This window comes from Gasterosteus aculeatus, chromosome 11 (genome assembly GCF_964276395.1).
Source record: "Gasterosteus aculeatus chromosome 11, fGasAcu3.hap1.1, whole genome shotgun sequence".
Lineage (NCBI taxonomy): Eukaryota > Metazoa > Chordata > Actinopteri > Perciformes > Gasterosteidae > Gasterosteus > Gasterosteus aculeatus.
In genome coordinates, this window is record NC_135699.1 from 8,216,832 (window position 1) to 8,230,382 (window position 13,551).

At 44.2% G+C, this 13,551-nt stretch overlaps 3 protein-coding genes across 4 annotated transcripts in view; 2 read left to right on the forward strand and 1 right to left on the reverse strand.

The window, feature by feature from the left end:
- rpl19 (ribosomal protein L19) overlaps positions 1-13,551 on the reverse strand; it is a 219,666-nt gene that overhangs the window by 154,192 nt on the left and 51,923 nt on the right. The gene's annotated exons all lie outside the window — the stretch shown is intronic.
- LOC120827305 (glycylpeptide N-tetradecanoyltransferase 1) lies at positions 246-7,672 on the forward strand. Of its 2 annotated transcripts, XM_040190133.2 has the most exons (12): positions 246-463; positions 2,408-2,513; positions 2,880-3,024; positions 3,122-3,240; positions 3,390-3,481; positions 3,685-3,801; positions 4,333-4,503; positions 4,589-4,697; positions 4,788-4,958; positions 5,048-5,212; positions 5,299-5,436; positions 6,160-7,672. In XM_040190133.2, exons 1-12 carry the CDS (start codon positions 360-362, stop codon positions 6,178-6,180), a joined length of 1,458 nt encoding a protein of 485 aa, XP_040046067.1. In that variant the 5' UTR covers positions 246-359; the 3' UTR covers positions 6,181-7,672. The 2 variants fall into 2 exon arrangements, with proteins under 2 accessions (XP_040046067.1, XP_077939734.1); XM_078083608.1 differs by having other exon boundaries at positions 281-463; positions 4,589-4,958.
- On the forward strand, positions 8,319-13,391 carry retsat.2 (retinol saturase, tandem duplicate 2). The gene is made up of 11 exons (XM_040190132.2): positions 8,319-8,556; positions 9,212-9,394; positions 9,531-9,772; positions 10,510-10,711; positions 10,804-11,001; positions 11,103-11,222; positions 11,383-11,521; positions 11,823-11,932; positions 12,017-12,186; positions 12,589-12,748; positions 12,855-13,391. The coding sequence occupies exons 1-11, from the start codon at positions 8,400-8,402 to the stop codon at positions 13,001-13,003; spliced, it is 1,830 nt and encodes a 609-aa protein (XP_040046066.2). The 5' UTR covers positions 8,319-8,399; the 3' UTR covers positions 13,004-13,391.

The window sequence follows — 13,551 nt, forward strand, 5'->3', positions numbered from 1 at the left end:
TTTTCGACAGCCTCAGTCTCTCGTTACTTAACAATTTTTAGATTTTCCAACCCCTTGTGACCGGTGGAACTCCATTGTATCTCCAAATACACAGCAGTAATATCTAAACATGTATTCTAAATGCAAAAAAAACATTTGCAAAACAATAATGAACCAATAATTCCACCTGTAATTAAAACTTGCAACCATTACATGAAGGGTGTCTTAGCTTGTCAATACTAGTTGCCATAGCTCCTTATAATAAACAGCCACAAGAGGACAGGAGTGCAGGCGGAGCCGTCGTCGCTCTAAGCCAATGGGATCAGGGCAGCTTTAAAGTCGTCGAGGGCACGCGGTGGCGCCTCACTTCCTGGTTGAAGATGGCGGATGAGAATGAGACAGCACCGATGCCGGAGAAAGAAGATGTAGAGGACCACGGACACTGCAGCGACTGTGAAAATGAAGAGCACCACTCTGACGACGGGTAAGAAGGCAGGCTTCGCGGCAACGTGGTGTGAAATATGTCACGTCTTTGCACGCGTTATCAAAGCGGGATCAAACTAAAGCGTCTGGGGGCTTTCGGAATAGACAGCCATCGATGAAGGTTGGCCCGTCCACTTGCCTTCAGCCTATTGGCTAGAAACACCCTCTGCCCGACAGTTTCTTTGACGTGATTGGCTGATATTGCGTCATGTCCTCATGTGGGCGGGCTCTGGTGCTTTCTCACTGCTAGCAAGGCGGAGTATGGGGGTAGCACACCCAAAGTAATGTCACGCTTGAAAGCGATTCCTTTAATAATATACTACCACTTGTACAGCTTTATTAAAATTCAGGAAGTTTTTTATTCAAATACAGGATTTATTATTTGCATTTCTGTCTGCCTGTAACCGATGCATTTCATGACAAGCCCAGTTGACATTTAGCAACTTAGCATGCATGCATGCTAGCAAAGCTGTCAAACCCCCTATTGTCTGTAAGTGAATCGGGCTGCAGACAGTTGCCGAATCAAAAGGGAAAACGACAAAAACCTGCTCGCTGTTACACGTGAAACGTGATCATATCGTCTGCCTGCGGTGGCTTTGTTAACTGGGGAGTCAGCAGGACTGTTCATTTTGATATATGAAATGTGCTAAATCAGCCTAATGTTGGAATCCTGGATTAAATCCCATTACTCGGCTTTGATGCCTGTTTGCTAAATGAACACACACACACACACACACACGCGCGCGCGAAAGGTGCATTCGATTGCAAATATTAAGGCGTGTCCTGCTCGCGTTACTTGCAAAACGTTACTTGTGACTGATCACACGTCTTGGTGATCATGAGCAGTTTTTTTATTGTAAGATTTGGGGGTAGATGTGGGGGGGCTCATGGTGGTAAAGTCGTTCAGTATTTCATTGGGAAGCAAAGCAGAAATTTCCCAAAATAAATGACACAATTTTTGTGCCTGATCCACCTCTGCTGTGAGTGGAACATGGTGACGCTATTTAATCAGTTGAGGTGAAGCAAATGTGAGCTTCACTGTTGCTCTTTTTTGAACAACACATGCGATGCGGCCCTGCACACAACGCACAACACGGAGACAAAGACCGGCTGTGGCTGGCCTGCTCTGTTAAAATGGAAGCTTGTGGAACAAAACTATTGAATGTTTTGTTGTCCATTGTCCCAGTCACTCACTGACCTCTTGTACCTACATGCATGTATACATATACACACATACACGAGCCACATGCTGTCCAGTCTTCTTCCAGAGGTCATGTGATTCACCATCTGTGCTGGTCTTACAAATACAGGCCGGTGCTCGGCCTCTTCCCCTCTCTTGGACAGGACACTAATGAGATTATCCTCTGTAAGTATGTAGTCTCTCTCAGGCCAGAGGACGGGGGTAGCTGGGTGGGGGTTTGAGTGGCTCTTCTGGTTTGAAATGATCATGGAAGGGGAGGCGTGTTTTTTTTATTTTTTATTACCAATAGATTGTTTTGGATACAGTTAAGAAAGACAGTCATTTGAATCTGCTCAAACAGCTGTTTCAGGTGATTGAGAGATACAGTCCAGATGTCTAGTGCTCTACGTTTATGTGTTCTGCCTGTTTCTTGAGACTGTCAGTTTTCATTCTATCCAATAGACCTGTTTCGCTGTTAATCAGCAACATCGTAGTTCAATACTGAAATGCTAATAAGTCAGAATAACTTTCACTTTGTAGGCCTTAATAATCAAGAACTTATTTATATGGAGGTGAAACGATCCGTAATTGCAGTGCAACTTGGACTGTTATTACTGTTATTCCTTGAGTGGTTTAACATTTTCTAGAGAAATTCAATAAATGAGTACGAAGCCTATTCTATGTCGCGATTCTAATACGAGCAGAGCATGGCTTCCTCTGGGGTAGTAAACCCATTCGCGTGCCTTTCTATTTCTGTCCTTTCAGTGACAGGGGTCTGGGTGACGACACTGGTGCCAAGAAGAAGAAAAAGAAGCAAAAAAAGAAGAAGAAATCTGGTGCTCCAGAAGCTGCTCAGGATCCCCTTGCCAAGGCATGAAATCCTTCATTTTATAAAGTGACAATGCGAATCAAACGGTCAGATTGCCTTAAATTCAAATGGGGGAACAAAAATATTTAGCCATAACGTTTAGAGTTACAGTTCCACTGCTGTTGCTCAATGATGTTTAAGTCACTCAGAAAACATGGTACAATAGCCTGTTGTGGAATGTGGCGTGGAAGAAACAAAAGCACTCCGTGCTCACTGAGCTCTGCTGATCCGACGCTGTATTCTTACATCCGAAACATTAAACCTCTTATCTACTTTGGCCCCCACCCAAACAAATTACTATTTGTTTTTTGGTGGATTGACCCTTTTTAACCCTGTTGATTTCTGTCTGTGTGTGTACTTTGCAAACAGGTGAATTCATTGCCAGCTGATAAGCTACAGGAGATCCAAAAGGCCATTGAACTGTTCTCTGTAGGCCAGGGCCCTGCCAAGACCATGGAGGAGGCCACTCGGAGGAGTTACCAGTTCTGGGACACACAGCCTGTGCCCAAGCTAGGTATGACTATCACGTTTCTTCTGAGACGAGGTCATTTAACTTGTTGTGCGTTTCTTGTGCTTGTGTCTGACTGTCTAACTGTTTTGTTTTCCTTCAGGAGAGACCGTGACATCACATGGCTCTATTGAACCTGACAAAGACCACATCCGGGAGGAGCCCTACAGCCTCCCGCTGGGCTTCAGCTGGGACACCCTCGACTTGGGCAACGCTGCTGTGGTAAGAGGGTCTATTAACTAACACACACACACACACAGTTTTCAGCAGGATTGTCATTGTACCAGTATCTGCCGTTCCATTTTTTCTTTACATCGATGGAATGAAGAAAATCTCACCATGTCTAATTTTGTGTGTCCCTGTGAAACCAGCTGAAGGAGCTTTACACCCTTCTCAACGAGAACTATGTAGAAGATGACGACAACATGTTCCGATTTGACTACTCTCCTGAGTTCCTCCTCTGGTATTTCTTTTCACAACTGATATTCTTCCAATCTACGCCTGGCATGGAATGTTTAATTGGAATGCTAAATACTACTTTATATCCAGCCATGAAATATGTTTTTTGTATAAAGCTTATGGGAGAAGTTTTATCAAATATTAACACAAGTGATGGCAATGCAATAGTCTTTTGCTTTTAATGACCGGCTCATCTCTTTGTCTCAGGGCCCTGCGGCCCCCTGGCTGGTTGCCCCAGTGGCATTGTGGGGTGAGAGTGAACTCCAACCAGAAGCTTGTAGGCTTCATCAGTGCCATTCCTGCTTCCATCTGTATCTATGACATGTAAGTGAACACAGCCATGCAGTGTCAAAGCACACTGGGTTTGTTCGAGTAGATCACATGCTGGGTGAAATCCACTGTTGTGCTTTATTATCCCACTCGATTCCACATTACGCACTTTATAATCTTAATACAATTCGGTCCAACTGCTCTGCATAAGGGCAACTTTTATGTTTCCGTTTTTTTTCACCTTTTTATTAAAATCCTTTTTTAGTGTTGACGTCAGTTTCTGGTAGTGGCGCTGTCCTTCATTATATCTAGAGGTGTTGCTAATAATCTGTCCCTGTTATGTATTTAACACCTTTTAATGATATTATTTAATGAACTTTGCTGAAAGTATTTAAATGCATGCCAGAGCACTCTGGTGCACAAATACCTCATGCAGAATTAAATAAAGACCACAGTCTAATCTAATTTTTTTGAAAGTTAAAATATAAAAGTGCAACACGTGATCTATTTATTTAATGTCCGTTTGAGTCTGTTGAAGAGTTTCTAACTTGCTGCATTACTTATTTATCTTTTTATGACATTTAGAGAAAAGAAAATGGTAGAGATCAATTTCCTCTGCGTCCACAAGAAGCTTCGCTCCAAACGAGTTGCTCCGGTTTTGATAAGAGAAATCACCAGACGGGTCAACCTGCAGGGCATCTTCCAGGCGGTGTACACTGCTGGAGTGGTACTGCCCAAACCTGTGGGCACATGCAGGTGGGTGGGACAGAGTCACCTCTCCTTTACTTGAGCCATTCAGTATTTACAAATCCAACTTCTTCTTCTTCTTCTTCGTGCACAGGTACTGGCATCGCTCTTTGAACCCGCGCAAACTAATCGAGGTGAAGTTCTCCCACCTGAGCAGGAACATGACGATGCAGCGCACCATGAAGTTGTACCGTCTGCCCGACGTTAGTGAAAACGCACCCGTCCAACAAACACTAATAGGCCCCCAGGCCCGCCGAGCCTTTATCCTTCTCCTTGCTTTTCCCCCCGTTCAGACTCCGAAGACTTCCGGTCTGCGGACGATGACCAAGAAGGACGTCCCACTGGTGCATCGCCTCCTACGCGAGTACCTGAGCCAGTTCAACCTGGTGCCCGCCATGAACCAGGAGGAGGTAGAACACTGGCTGCTTCCCCGGGAGAATATTATCGACACTTACCTGGTGGAGGTAAATGACTTTCTGTTTTAAAGCATCCCTCTAGTCTGTTTTACACTGAGGCGCTTCATAAAAACCTTCTTTATTTGTCCTCTTGACAGAATGATGGCAAGGTAACAGATTTCCTGAGCTTCTACACTCTGCCCTCCACCATTATGAACCACCCTGTGCACCGCAGTCTGAAAGCCGCGTACTCCTTCTACAACGTGCACACCACCACGCCCTTTCTCGACCTGATGTCTGACGCCCTCATTCTGGCCAAATCGGTGTGTTCCTCTTCAATCCGTGTGCGTGTTCTCTGACAAGTTAAAGCTTGGGGGAACTTATGAGCGTTTTGTTTTTCTTCATCCAGAAAGGGTTCGATGTCTTCAATGCACTGGATCTAATGGAAAACAAGACATTCTTGGAGAAGCTTAAGTTCGGCATCGGTGATGGAAATCTACAGTATTATCTGTACAATTGGAAGTGTCCCAGCATGGGCTCTGAAAAGGTAACTGTTATAGTGGCAACATCTCAACCTTGGGGTATCCGCAGGGCTTAAAATATTTTAATACATTTACATTAGTTTCCTCAAATAACGTTGTTCGATGGTATTAAAGCCTTATATTTTATTGAAAAGTCTCATACTTTCTCTAGCTGGCTGGAGGTGGTAATGTGGTAATATTAGTCATTGAAATGTTGAGACTTATCAGGAACATTTATTGCAAAAATATGTTGGACATGCAAGGAATTTGACATGGTGTTTATTGCATAACATTGAACAATCGACAACAAGACGTAACAAATAAGTAAAGTGGCATCTTTCATTTAAACTACATTCTCAGAGGATTTTACACACACACACACACACACACACACACACACACACACACACACACACACACACACACACACACACACACACACACACACTGTGTGTGTGCGCGCGTTTCAATCCTTCCTAGCAAGAAGCTAGAGGGCTCAATGTATCATAATGGAGAAGTGTCAAACTTACTTTATCTTGTTCAGTTTGTCTTCCATTCTTTTTCTGCACTTCGCGACAATCCAGATTGCCATATAATAACACACTTAAATCCTATCTTCCCAATTGTTTTCATTTGAACTTCCACCCTTTCACCTTCTTTATGGCCTTAAAATATATTTATTATTAACTCTTTTATGACCTTTTTAAGTTTACTATTTTTGTGACTGCTTTCCCTAATCTTTCTCTCAGGTTGGGTTGGTTCTGCAGTGACGTCCCTTTATGCCATAAACAAGTGTCACCAACCGGCCAGCGGGTGGCCCCATCGCACCGACCACCTGCCAGATGGACTGATGACTTCCTGTTTCCGGAAAGGAGGGAGAAAAAAAAAAAGAAAAAAAAAAAACACCGCCCATTTTTACTTTTTGATCTTTTGAACTTTGACCTGCACTACCGCTGCCAGGCAGGGAGGAGGAAGAGCGGCGAGGCTCTCCCCGCCTCGCTCGATCACATGGACCTTAAGCCATCGTTACCATCCCAATCAACGTTATTTCATCTGAGCGCTGTCCTAATTGTACCAATCACACAAGAACAGCACAGATTTCTGTATATCGAACGTTCACTGTTGGCATCCCTACGAAACGTAAATCACATGTAAATAATATCAAACATTACTTCTGGTCATTGGCCTAACACGCACAGACCAGAACCCACTGTTCTGTTTGATTCCTAAAATGTGGGAAATGCTTTTTGCAATTGAATTAAATCAGTCATTCTTAGGTTTTAGATACAACAAAATGATTAAAAAAAAAAGATTTTGAGAGAGAAAGGTTCAATGTGTGAGGTAATAAATACCCAAAGTGGACACCAGATAAGGGCTTCTGTTAAAATCTTTCTTGTTCTGCGTGACCCTGATTGTTTTTGTTTTTTTTCTTTTGTTTTTCTCATCAAAACCTTGTATCATTATGTAAAATATGTTTATGCCTTTCTGGAGGTTTTCTCATCCGTATTAACTTCCATGACCTCAGTGTACTGCACTAACAGAAGAAGCCCTTAAACAGACTATCAATGAACCAGCTCAGTTGGCGGCTCGGACGAGGTCGGACTCCGACGCAGAGGTTGAATGCGTCCTGATGGAGTTGGTGCAACTTGGCAATGACGCCTCTTGATTTTTTTAACTGTGCCTCTGTTCCGATGTCCAGCCACACGGGCTCTCAGGTTTTGTCAAATGTTCCTGAAAAGTCAACACGAGCTTGGGTCAAAGTGTTAGAGGGGTGATTTTAGGACTTTGACCTAATTTGCTTGAGGAAATTACAAAGTCTTAAATGGTTTTAAAGAATAATATGATATAATGCAAAGACACACTCCATAGGAAAAACTAAAAGATTAAATGCATAAAGCACGGACTGCGTTTATTTTCTAGCTCTTCGGGATACAAACGGTTTAATGTGGTCATCACCTATATTACGCTTTTTTATTTAGTTTTTAGAAGGTTAAACAAAACGATGTTCAAACATTACAGCATTTGGAGCTCTACAGCGATCGTGCAGGTGATGTCAGTCTAAAGTCACAAGGGCATGTTTGGGCCGGTGAAAAGCCGTCTGGACTTCAAGGACATGGTGCAGAGTCAGTGTTGATGATTACTGGGGACGTTCCCCACTTGAGGCGGTACTTATGTAACTTGCTGGTTTTCCAAACTGTTGTAAAGGAATAAAGGGTCTCATGGTGTTTTTCAGCAGGAAAACAATGTGACAGCGAAAGGTGATCTGTTTACTCTTATTTCTTTGCTAAAAAAAAAAGTCTTGAACTTGCAGTGAGGATTTTTGTCAAAGTTCATATTTACAGAGGATACGAAATCAAGCACCTGCTCAGTTGCAGTAAAGCAAACTCAAAGATCACTTGCTGTTTTTTTTCTCTCATGGTATTCCTTAGTCGATGGTGTTCTAGCTGCGTAAAAACAAGTACGAGGATGTAATGATTCTTTTTTTTTTTTGGCAAACCACAGTGACCAAGGCCAAGACAGAGTTATCGAGCATTAAAGTTTTTCTAATTGCAACATTTTTTTAGGTTCAACAGTCATTTTTAACACATTTGTTTTTGACAATGTGCAGACTACTGGTTTCAAGGTGCTTAACAGTTTCCATCAACTATTGGTGAATGTAAATTCAGTAGAATTCTACTTTGACAAAAGTGCAAAACTCAACAAATGTACATGAAGAAGCAAACATTGTGGATTAATCTTTATCAGCCTTTGTTGAGGCGTCACCAAGGTCAGGCAGACCCTTTATTTAAAATTATGGAACACCATAGGGGCGTGGTCTCCTCACGCCCTGTGCGTCGCTATTGCACCAAGCTTGACGTTGATTGGTCGAAACCGCCCAACGTGCGTTATTAGACGGTTTTAATTGGCCCGTATCACTTGTCAGTCACGTGGACAGTAACTCTGGGGTAACGCGGAACTGTTCACTGTGCATGTTGGACTAGCAGGCACAATGTTGATCGTAGTCGGGATTATTTCTTTCGCTTTGGTCATATTTATATTAAAATATGTCTTTAGCAGCGGACCGAATCCCTTCGAGAAGGACACCCGTGAACCGCTGAAAAAGATGGTTCACGACAGGAAGCAGAAAAATAAAGTGCTGAAGCAAGGTGAGTGACCGTCAACGTCAAGTCGAGTTTTTACTTTATAAAAACTTGAGTGATATTTATTGCAATAATAATATGCAAAGTAATCTCAACCGCAAATGCATTTGTAAATAGTTTACGCAGTGAACGCTGTAGGGCTGAAGTCTGGAGGATGTGTGTGTAAAGTTAACTCGGAAACGTGCTGCGTGGGGATCAACAACATTGCTGCGATATTAACTTCAAGCAAATGAAAAAACAAATCCTATTGAAATGGAACTAATTGTTCCAAACTAAAAGTTTTGTGTTGGATTCAAAGTAGCACTGCATATTCCCTTCTGCTGTTTAAAATAAGCCACTGTAAACATATTTAAACCTTGGACTGTTGGAAATGTTATGACTCAAATAAAGCGATAATGAAAATGATGAAAGGAAAATTCGAGGCTGCTCCGACTCTTCTTCCCAGTATGGATTTAAAATCGGACCAATTCGAATCGTTGGGCTTATAGAATCTCTCTTAGAGCCAATATTACAAAGTGACACATGTCCTGAATGATTGTGGACTGAGGCGGACGATGTCCACTGTGGCCTCCTCAGGTGTCCTCTTACTGTGCCATTTGTGCCGCAGCCATTCCAGGTTGTTCTCTATTTTTTGTTGACAATGCTGTTGCCTTGCCGGCAGGTTTTCTGGCCAGCAGAGTACCTGACAACCTGGACGCCATCATCATCGGCAGCGGGATCGGTGGTCTTGGGCTGGGCGTCCTGCTAGCCAAAGTTGGAAAGAAAGTCCTGGTTCTGGAGCAGCACGATCGGGCCGGAGGATGCTGCCACACCTTCACCGAGAAGGGCTTTGAGTTTGACGTCGGTGAGAAGAACCCAAAATTAAGAAATCGCTGTGACGGCTTTCCATTTCTGTTTGTTGTCGGAGAGCCCACCCCGATATTTCAAGACGCAACAAATTAACGCAATCCCTGTGGTGCCCCCGTGCCGTCCCCCCTCAGGGATCCACTACATCGGCGACCTGCTGGAACACAAGCCGTTCCGCTGCATGCTGGACAGCATGACCAACGGACAGCTGCAGTGGGAGCCGCTGGAGAATCCCTACGACCAGGTCGTGCTGGGACCCCCGGAGAACCGCCGCACTTATCCCATCTACAGCGGCCGGACCCGCTTCCCGGAGGAGCTGAAGAAATGCTTCCCCGGGGAGGAGAAGGCCATCGACGAGTACGTGAGGCTGGCCAAGGTGGGATCTTTTGTGAACGGGACAAAATGGCACCGTGGAGAGTGCGTTGTCAGTCATCCGTCTACCCGATTGTATCCTCTGCTTATTCCTTGAACCGAGCGTTTCTAAACTCTAGCACTTTATCCACATTTTTATTAAGTGTTGTCACTGATATTCATCAAGAGCTCAAGGGTTGGTGAAGCAAAGGTCGGCGGGACCTCCTCTTAAATGAGATGTTGCATAATTTTAACCAGACTGATTTGCAACAGCGTCTTTCACACAAAGATGAAGGAATGTAACTCTCTGTCTTTGAGGATCTATTCTGTGCTTTTCTTCATTGTTGTGTCTCCCCACTGGAATTGCGTAACCGGTAGCTCAGCAACGCCCCCATGGATTTGCTACAGGTTTGGCATGAATATCCAGCTCGGCTCCAAGATGAAATGTTTAGATTTGGCAAGAAGCTTTGATTCAAGGATGAACTGATTAGATTTTGTTGGTCAAAGGTCATTGTGATTGTAATACCGGTGTTTCATTAGGATACAATAGCATTCACGCTTTGGTTTTATGGCCCCTGAGACAGTATTTCTGTGCATAATTCAAAAAATGTTTTCTGGCTTTGTTAATTTTCCTTGTCGAGCTGCATCCTCACACACCCAGTTACACAGTTCCTCTTGGACTTTGTTAAGTACGCTGTAATCGTGCACTTGCAGTGTACTGCGGATCACCATCGTTGTGTCTCATGTGTGTTCCGTCTGCAGAAAGTCGGCCGGGGCATTTGGCTCCTCGCTATGTTGAAGATCTGCCCCGTCCCCTTGGCCAAGTTCCTGGTCTACACCGGTCTGGCCCAACGTCTCTCCTTCTTCTTCAAAATGGCACCTCGCAGCCTGACTGAAGTGGTCAACGAGCTCACCGACAACAAGGACCTCAGGGCGGTTTTCAGCTACATTTTCGGCACCTACGGTAAGCCAAGCCGCGCACGCTGGTTGGCCAGATGGAACCATTTCTGCAGAATCCCGCTCATGGGTTTTCGTGCCTCCGCGTCTGACCCGCAGGTAACATTCCTAAAGACAGCAGTTTCGCTATGCACAGCTTGCTGGTCACCCACTACCTCAATGGTGCGTGGTACCCGAAAGGTGGAGCCTCCGAGATCGCCTACCACATGATCCCCATCATCGAGAAGGCTGGCGGGGCGGTTCTAGTCCGAGCGCCGGTCAACCGCATCCTCTTCAATGACTCCAAGGAAGCTACTGGTGGGTCTCATTTCCTCAGCGCTTCCGGAATCATCACGCAGCTCCGAGTGACCGGAGATGTTCTGGGTTTTGCGTTTTCTTTCTTTGGTCATGGTTGTCAGGTGTGAGCGTCATGAAAGGCCAGGAGGAGATGCATATACACGCCCCGATGGTCATCTCCAATGCCGGCATCTTCAACACATACCAGAAGCTGCTGCCCAAAGAGCTCCAGGCCATGCCGGGTAGGGACTGCAACTGAGCTGGTTGTTTTTATTATGACTCCGTCAACGCTTTGGTCTAGAAAATGTATTTTTTTTTTTGACCAACTTTTATTAATTATGCAATGAGTCACTTTATAAAGCCTTCAAGACACTTCAACCTTTGCTGTGACACTCGACGCAGCTATCCAGAAGCAGACGAGCATGATGAAGAACGGCGAAGGCGGCCTGAGTGTGTTTGTGGGTCTGAATGGAACCAAGGAGGAGCTCGGCCTCAAAGCCGACAACTACTGGATCTTTGCCGAGAATAACTTCGACGAACTGTACGTTGTTTTGCATCTCGTGGCCAAAGAGCCATTGGCTCCTATGAAGAATCTTTTTAGTCTGCTCGGTCAGTGTTTAATGTCTGAGGAGTTCACTGGCCACTCAAACTGTAAATCTGAAAATGCTAAAATCTTTATTTGTGATACTATACTTTCGTATAGTCTTAAAGTTACTCTAATATCATACAGTGTGTTGGAGATATAACAGAAACCGTAAGGAACTTCTTGTCCAGAAGATATTTTTGTTTATAATTATAACATAATATATCTGCTGTGTGAAATCGGCTGTTCTCTTTTAAAGGGTGGAGAAGTATTCAAACGGAAAGCGGGAAGAGTCTGCTCATAAAGTACCTCTCCTGTTCGTGGCATCTCCATCGGCTAAAGATCCGACCTGGGAGGAGAGATCTCCAGGTGCAGAAACCTTTCTGGTCCGTTTTTCTACGGTGGACTGAGGATAATTTATAATTCTCTCTCTTTTCAAAACTCTCCCCTCAGGGAAGTCGACCGTGAGCCTGGTCAGTTTTGCCAACTACGAGTGGTTTGAGGAGTGGAAGGACGACAAAGTGTCCAACAGGTCGCCTGAATACAAAGAGCTGAAACAGGCATTCATCGACTCTATCCTGGAGGTGGTTTTCGATGTCTTCCCCAAGATAACCAGAGACAAGGTGACGCGTGTCCCCTCACTGCTCATTAGCTTTTTGTACTGTGTATTCCGGAGATATATTGCTCAATATATATATATATATATATATATATATATATATATATATTTTTTCTTTCTGGCTATGCTGGGTTGGCACTCCTTTTATGTAGCCTAAAAAGAAACTCAACCACTTCATTAACATGAATCAATAAACTGGGAACGTCTGTCCTTTCTTCCCACTCCCATTTCCTTTAGGTTAATCACTATAATTGTTATCACGTTTTGTTTCCAATTGTTATCTTTTGTGTTGCTTATTACTCATTTATTGTTTCCTATGTGGCCAGTCATACAGAACCGTAAAACCAGGCTTGCCTTCCTGACCTAATCCATGCGTATCGATGTCCATGTTGCCTTTCTTGTGTAGGTTGAGTTCATCGACGCCGGCACCCCCATCACGAACACGCACTACATCGGAGCCCCCAAAGGTGAAATCTACGGGGCGGATCACGGCATCGCCCGATTCAGCCCCAAACTCAACGCCACAGTGAGACCTCAGACTCCGCTGAAGAACCTCTATCTGACAGGTTGGACCCTCCGAGCAGCGCGGTGTCGCCCCGCAGCCCTCCTACAATTCCTCTCACGACTTCAGGGCTAAACTCCACCACTTTCTGTGTGTGTTTTGTGATTCAGGTCAGGACGTGTTCACATGTGGCTTTGCCGGCGCTCTCGCCGGGGCGCTCTCCTGCGGCTCGATCATCCTCAACCGCAACCTCCATCTGGATGCCATCGCCATGGCGAAGAAAATTCGATTCATGAATCCCAAATTGAAAGGGGAGTAACTGCCTGACAACATTGAGCGGAGTGACTGGAGGAGGCCTTGTTTAATTAGCGCTTACTCTCACCCAACACCCCTTTGTGTGGCTGAGTTTTGTGGATTGTTCTGGCTAGAATAAAAGTAAAAGGGGAGTTTCCACACCGACTGGGCTGTGCGTGTACTTTAAAATGTGCACATCCACATCAATTAATGTTTACATAACTCAGTTTTGTTCCAAAAGACAACCCACACTAACATGCAGCTAACATGCCAATGCTTTAAAAAAAAAACTCGATCTAGAAAGTCTTCTGCAGTTTGTTGTGTTCTATTTTATTGTGAAGTGGCCTCTTAATTGGGTTTAAGATGTATCATGTTTTACTCCTTTTTTAATATTAAAAGGTACAAGCGATGAATCAGTTGCAGTTTTGTCTTTGGCTCAACATGTTCATTTAATTTTCTAACTTCAATGAATTTTGCAAATTAATTTGCTTTCGTCTTTCTTGTATTGCACCACTTCGAAGTTCTCGAACTCGGTTTGTTAATTACTAGGACATAAACTAAAATGTTCAAACG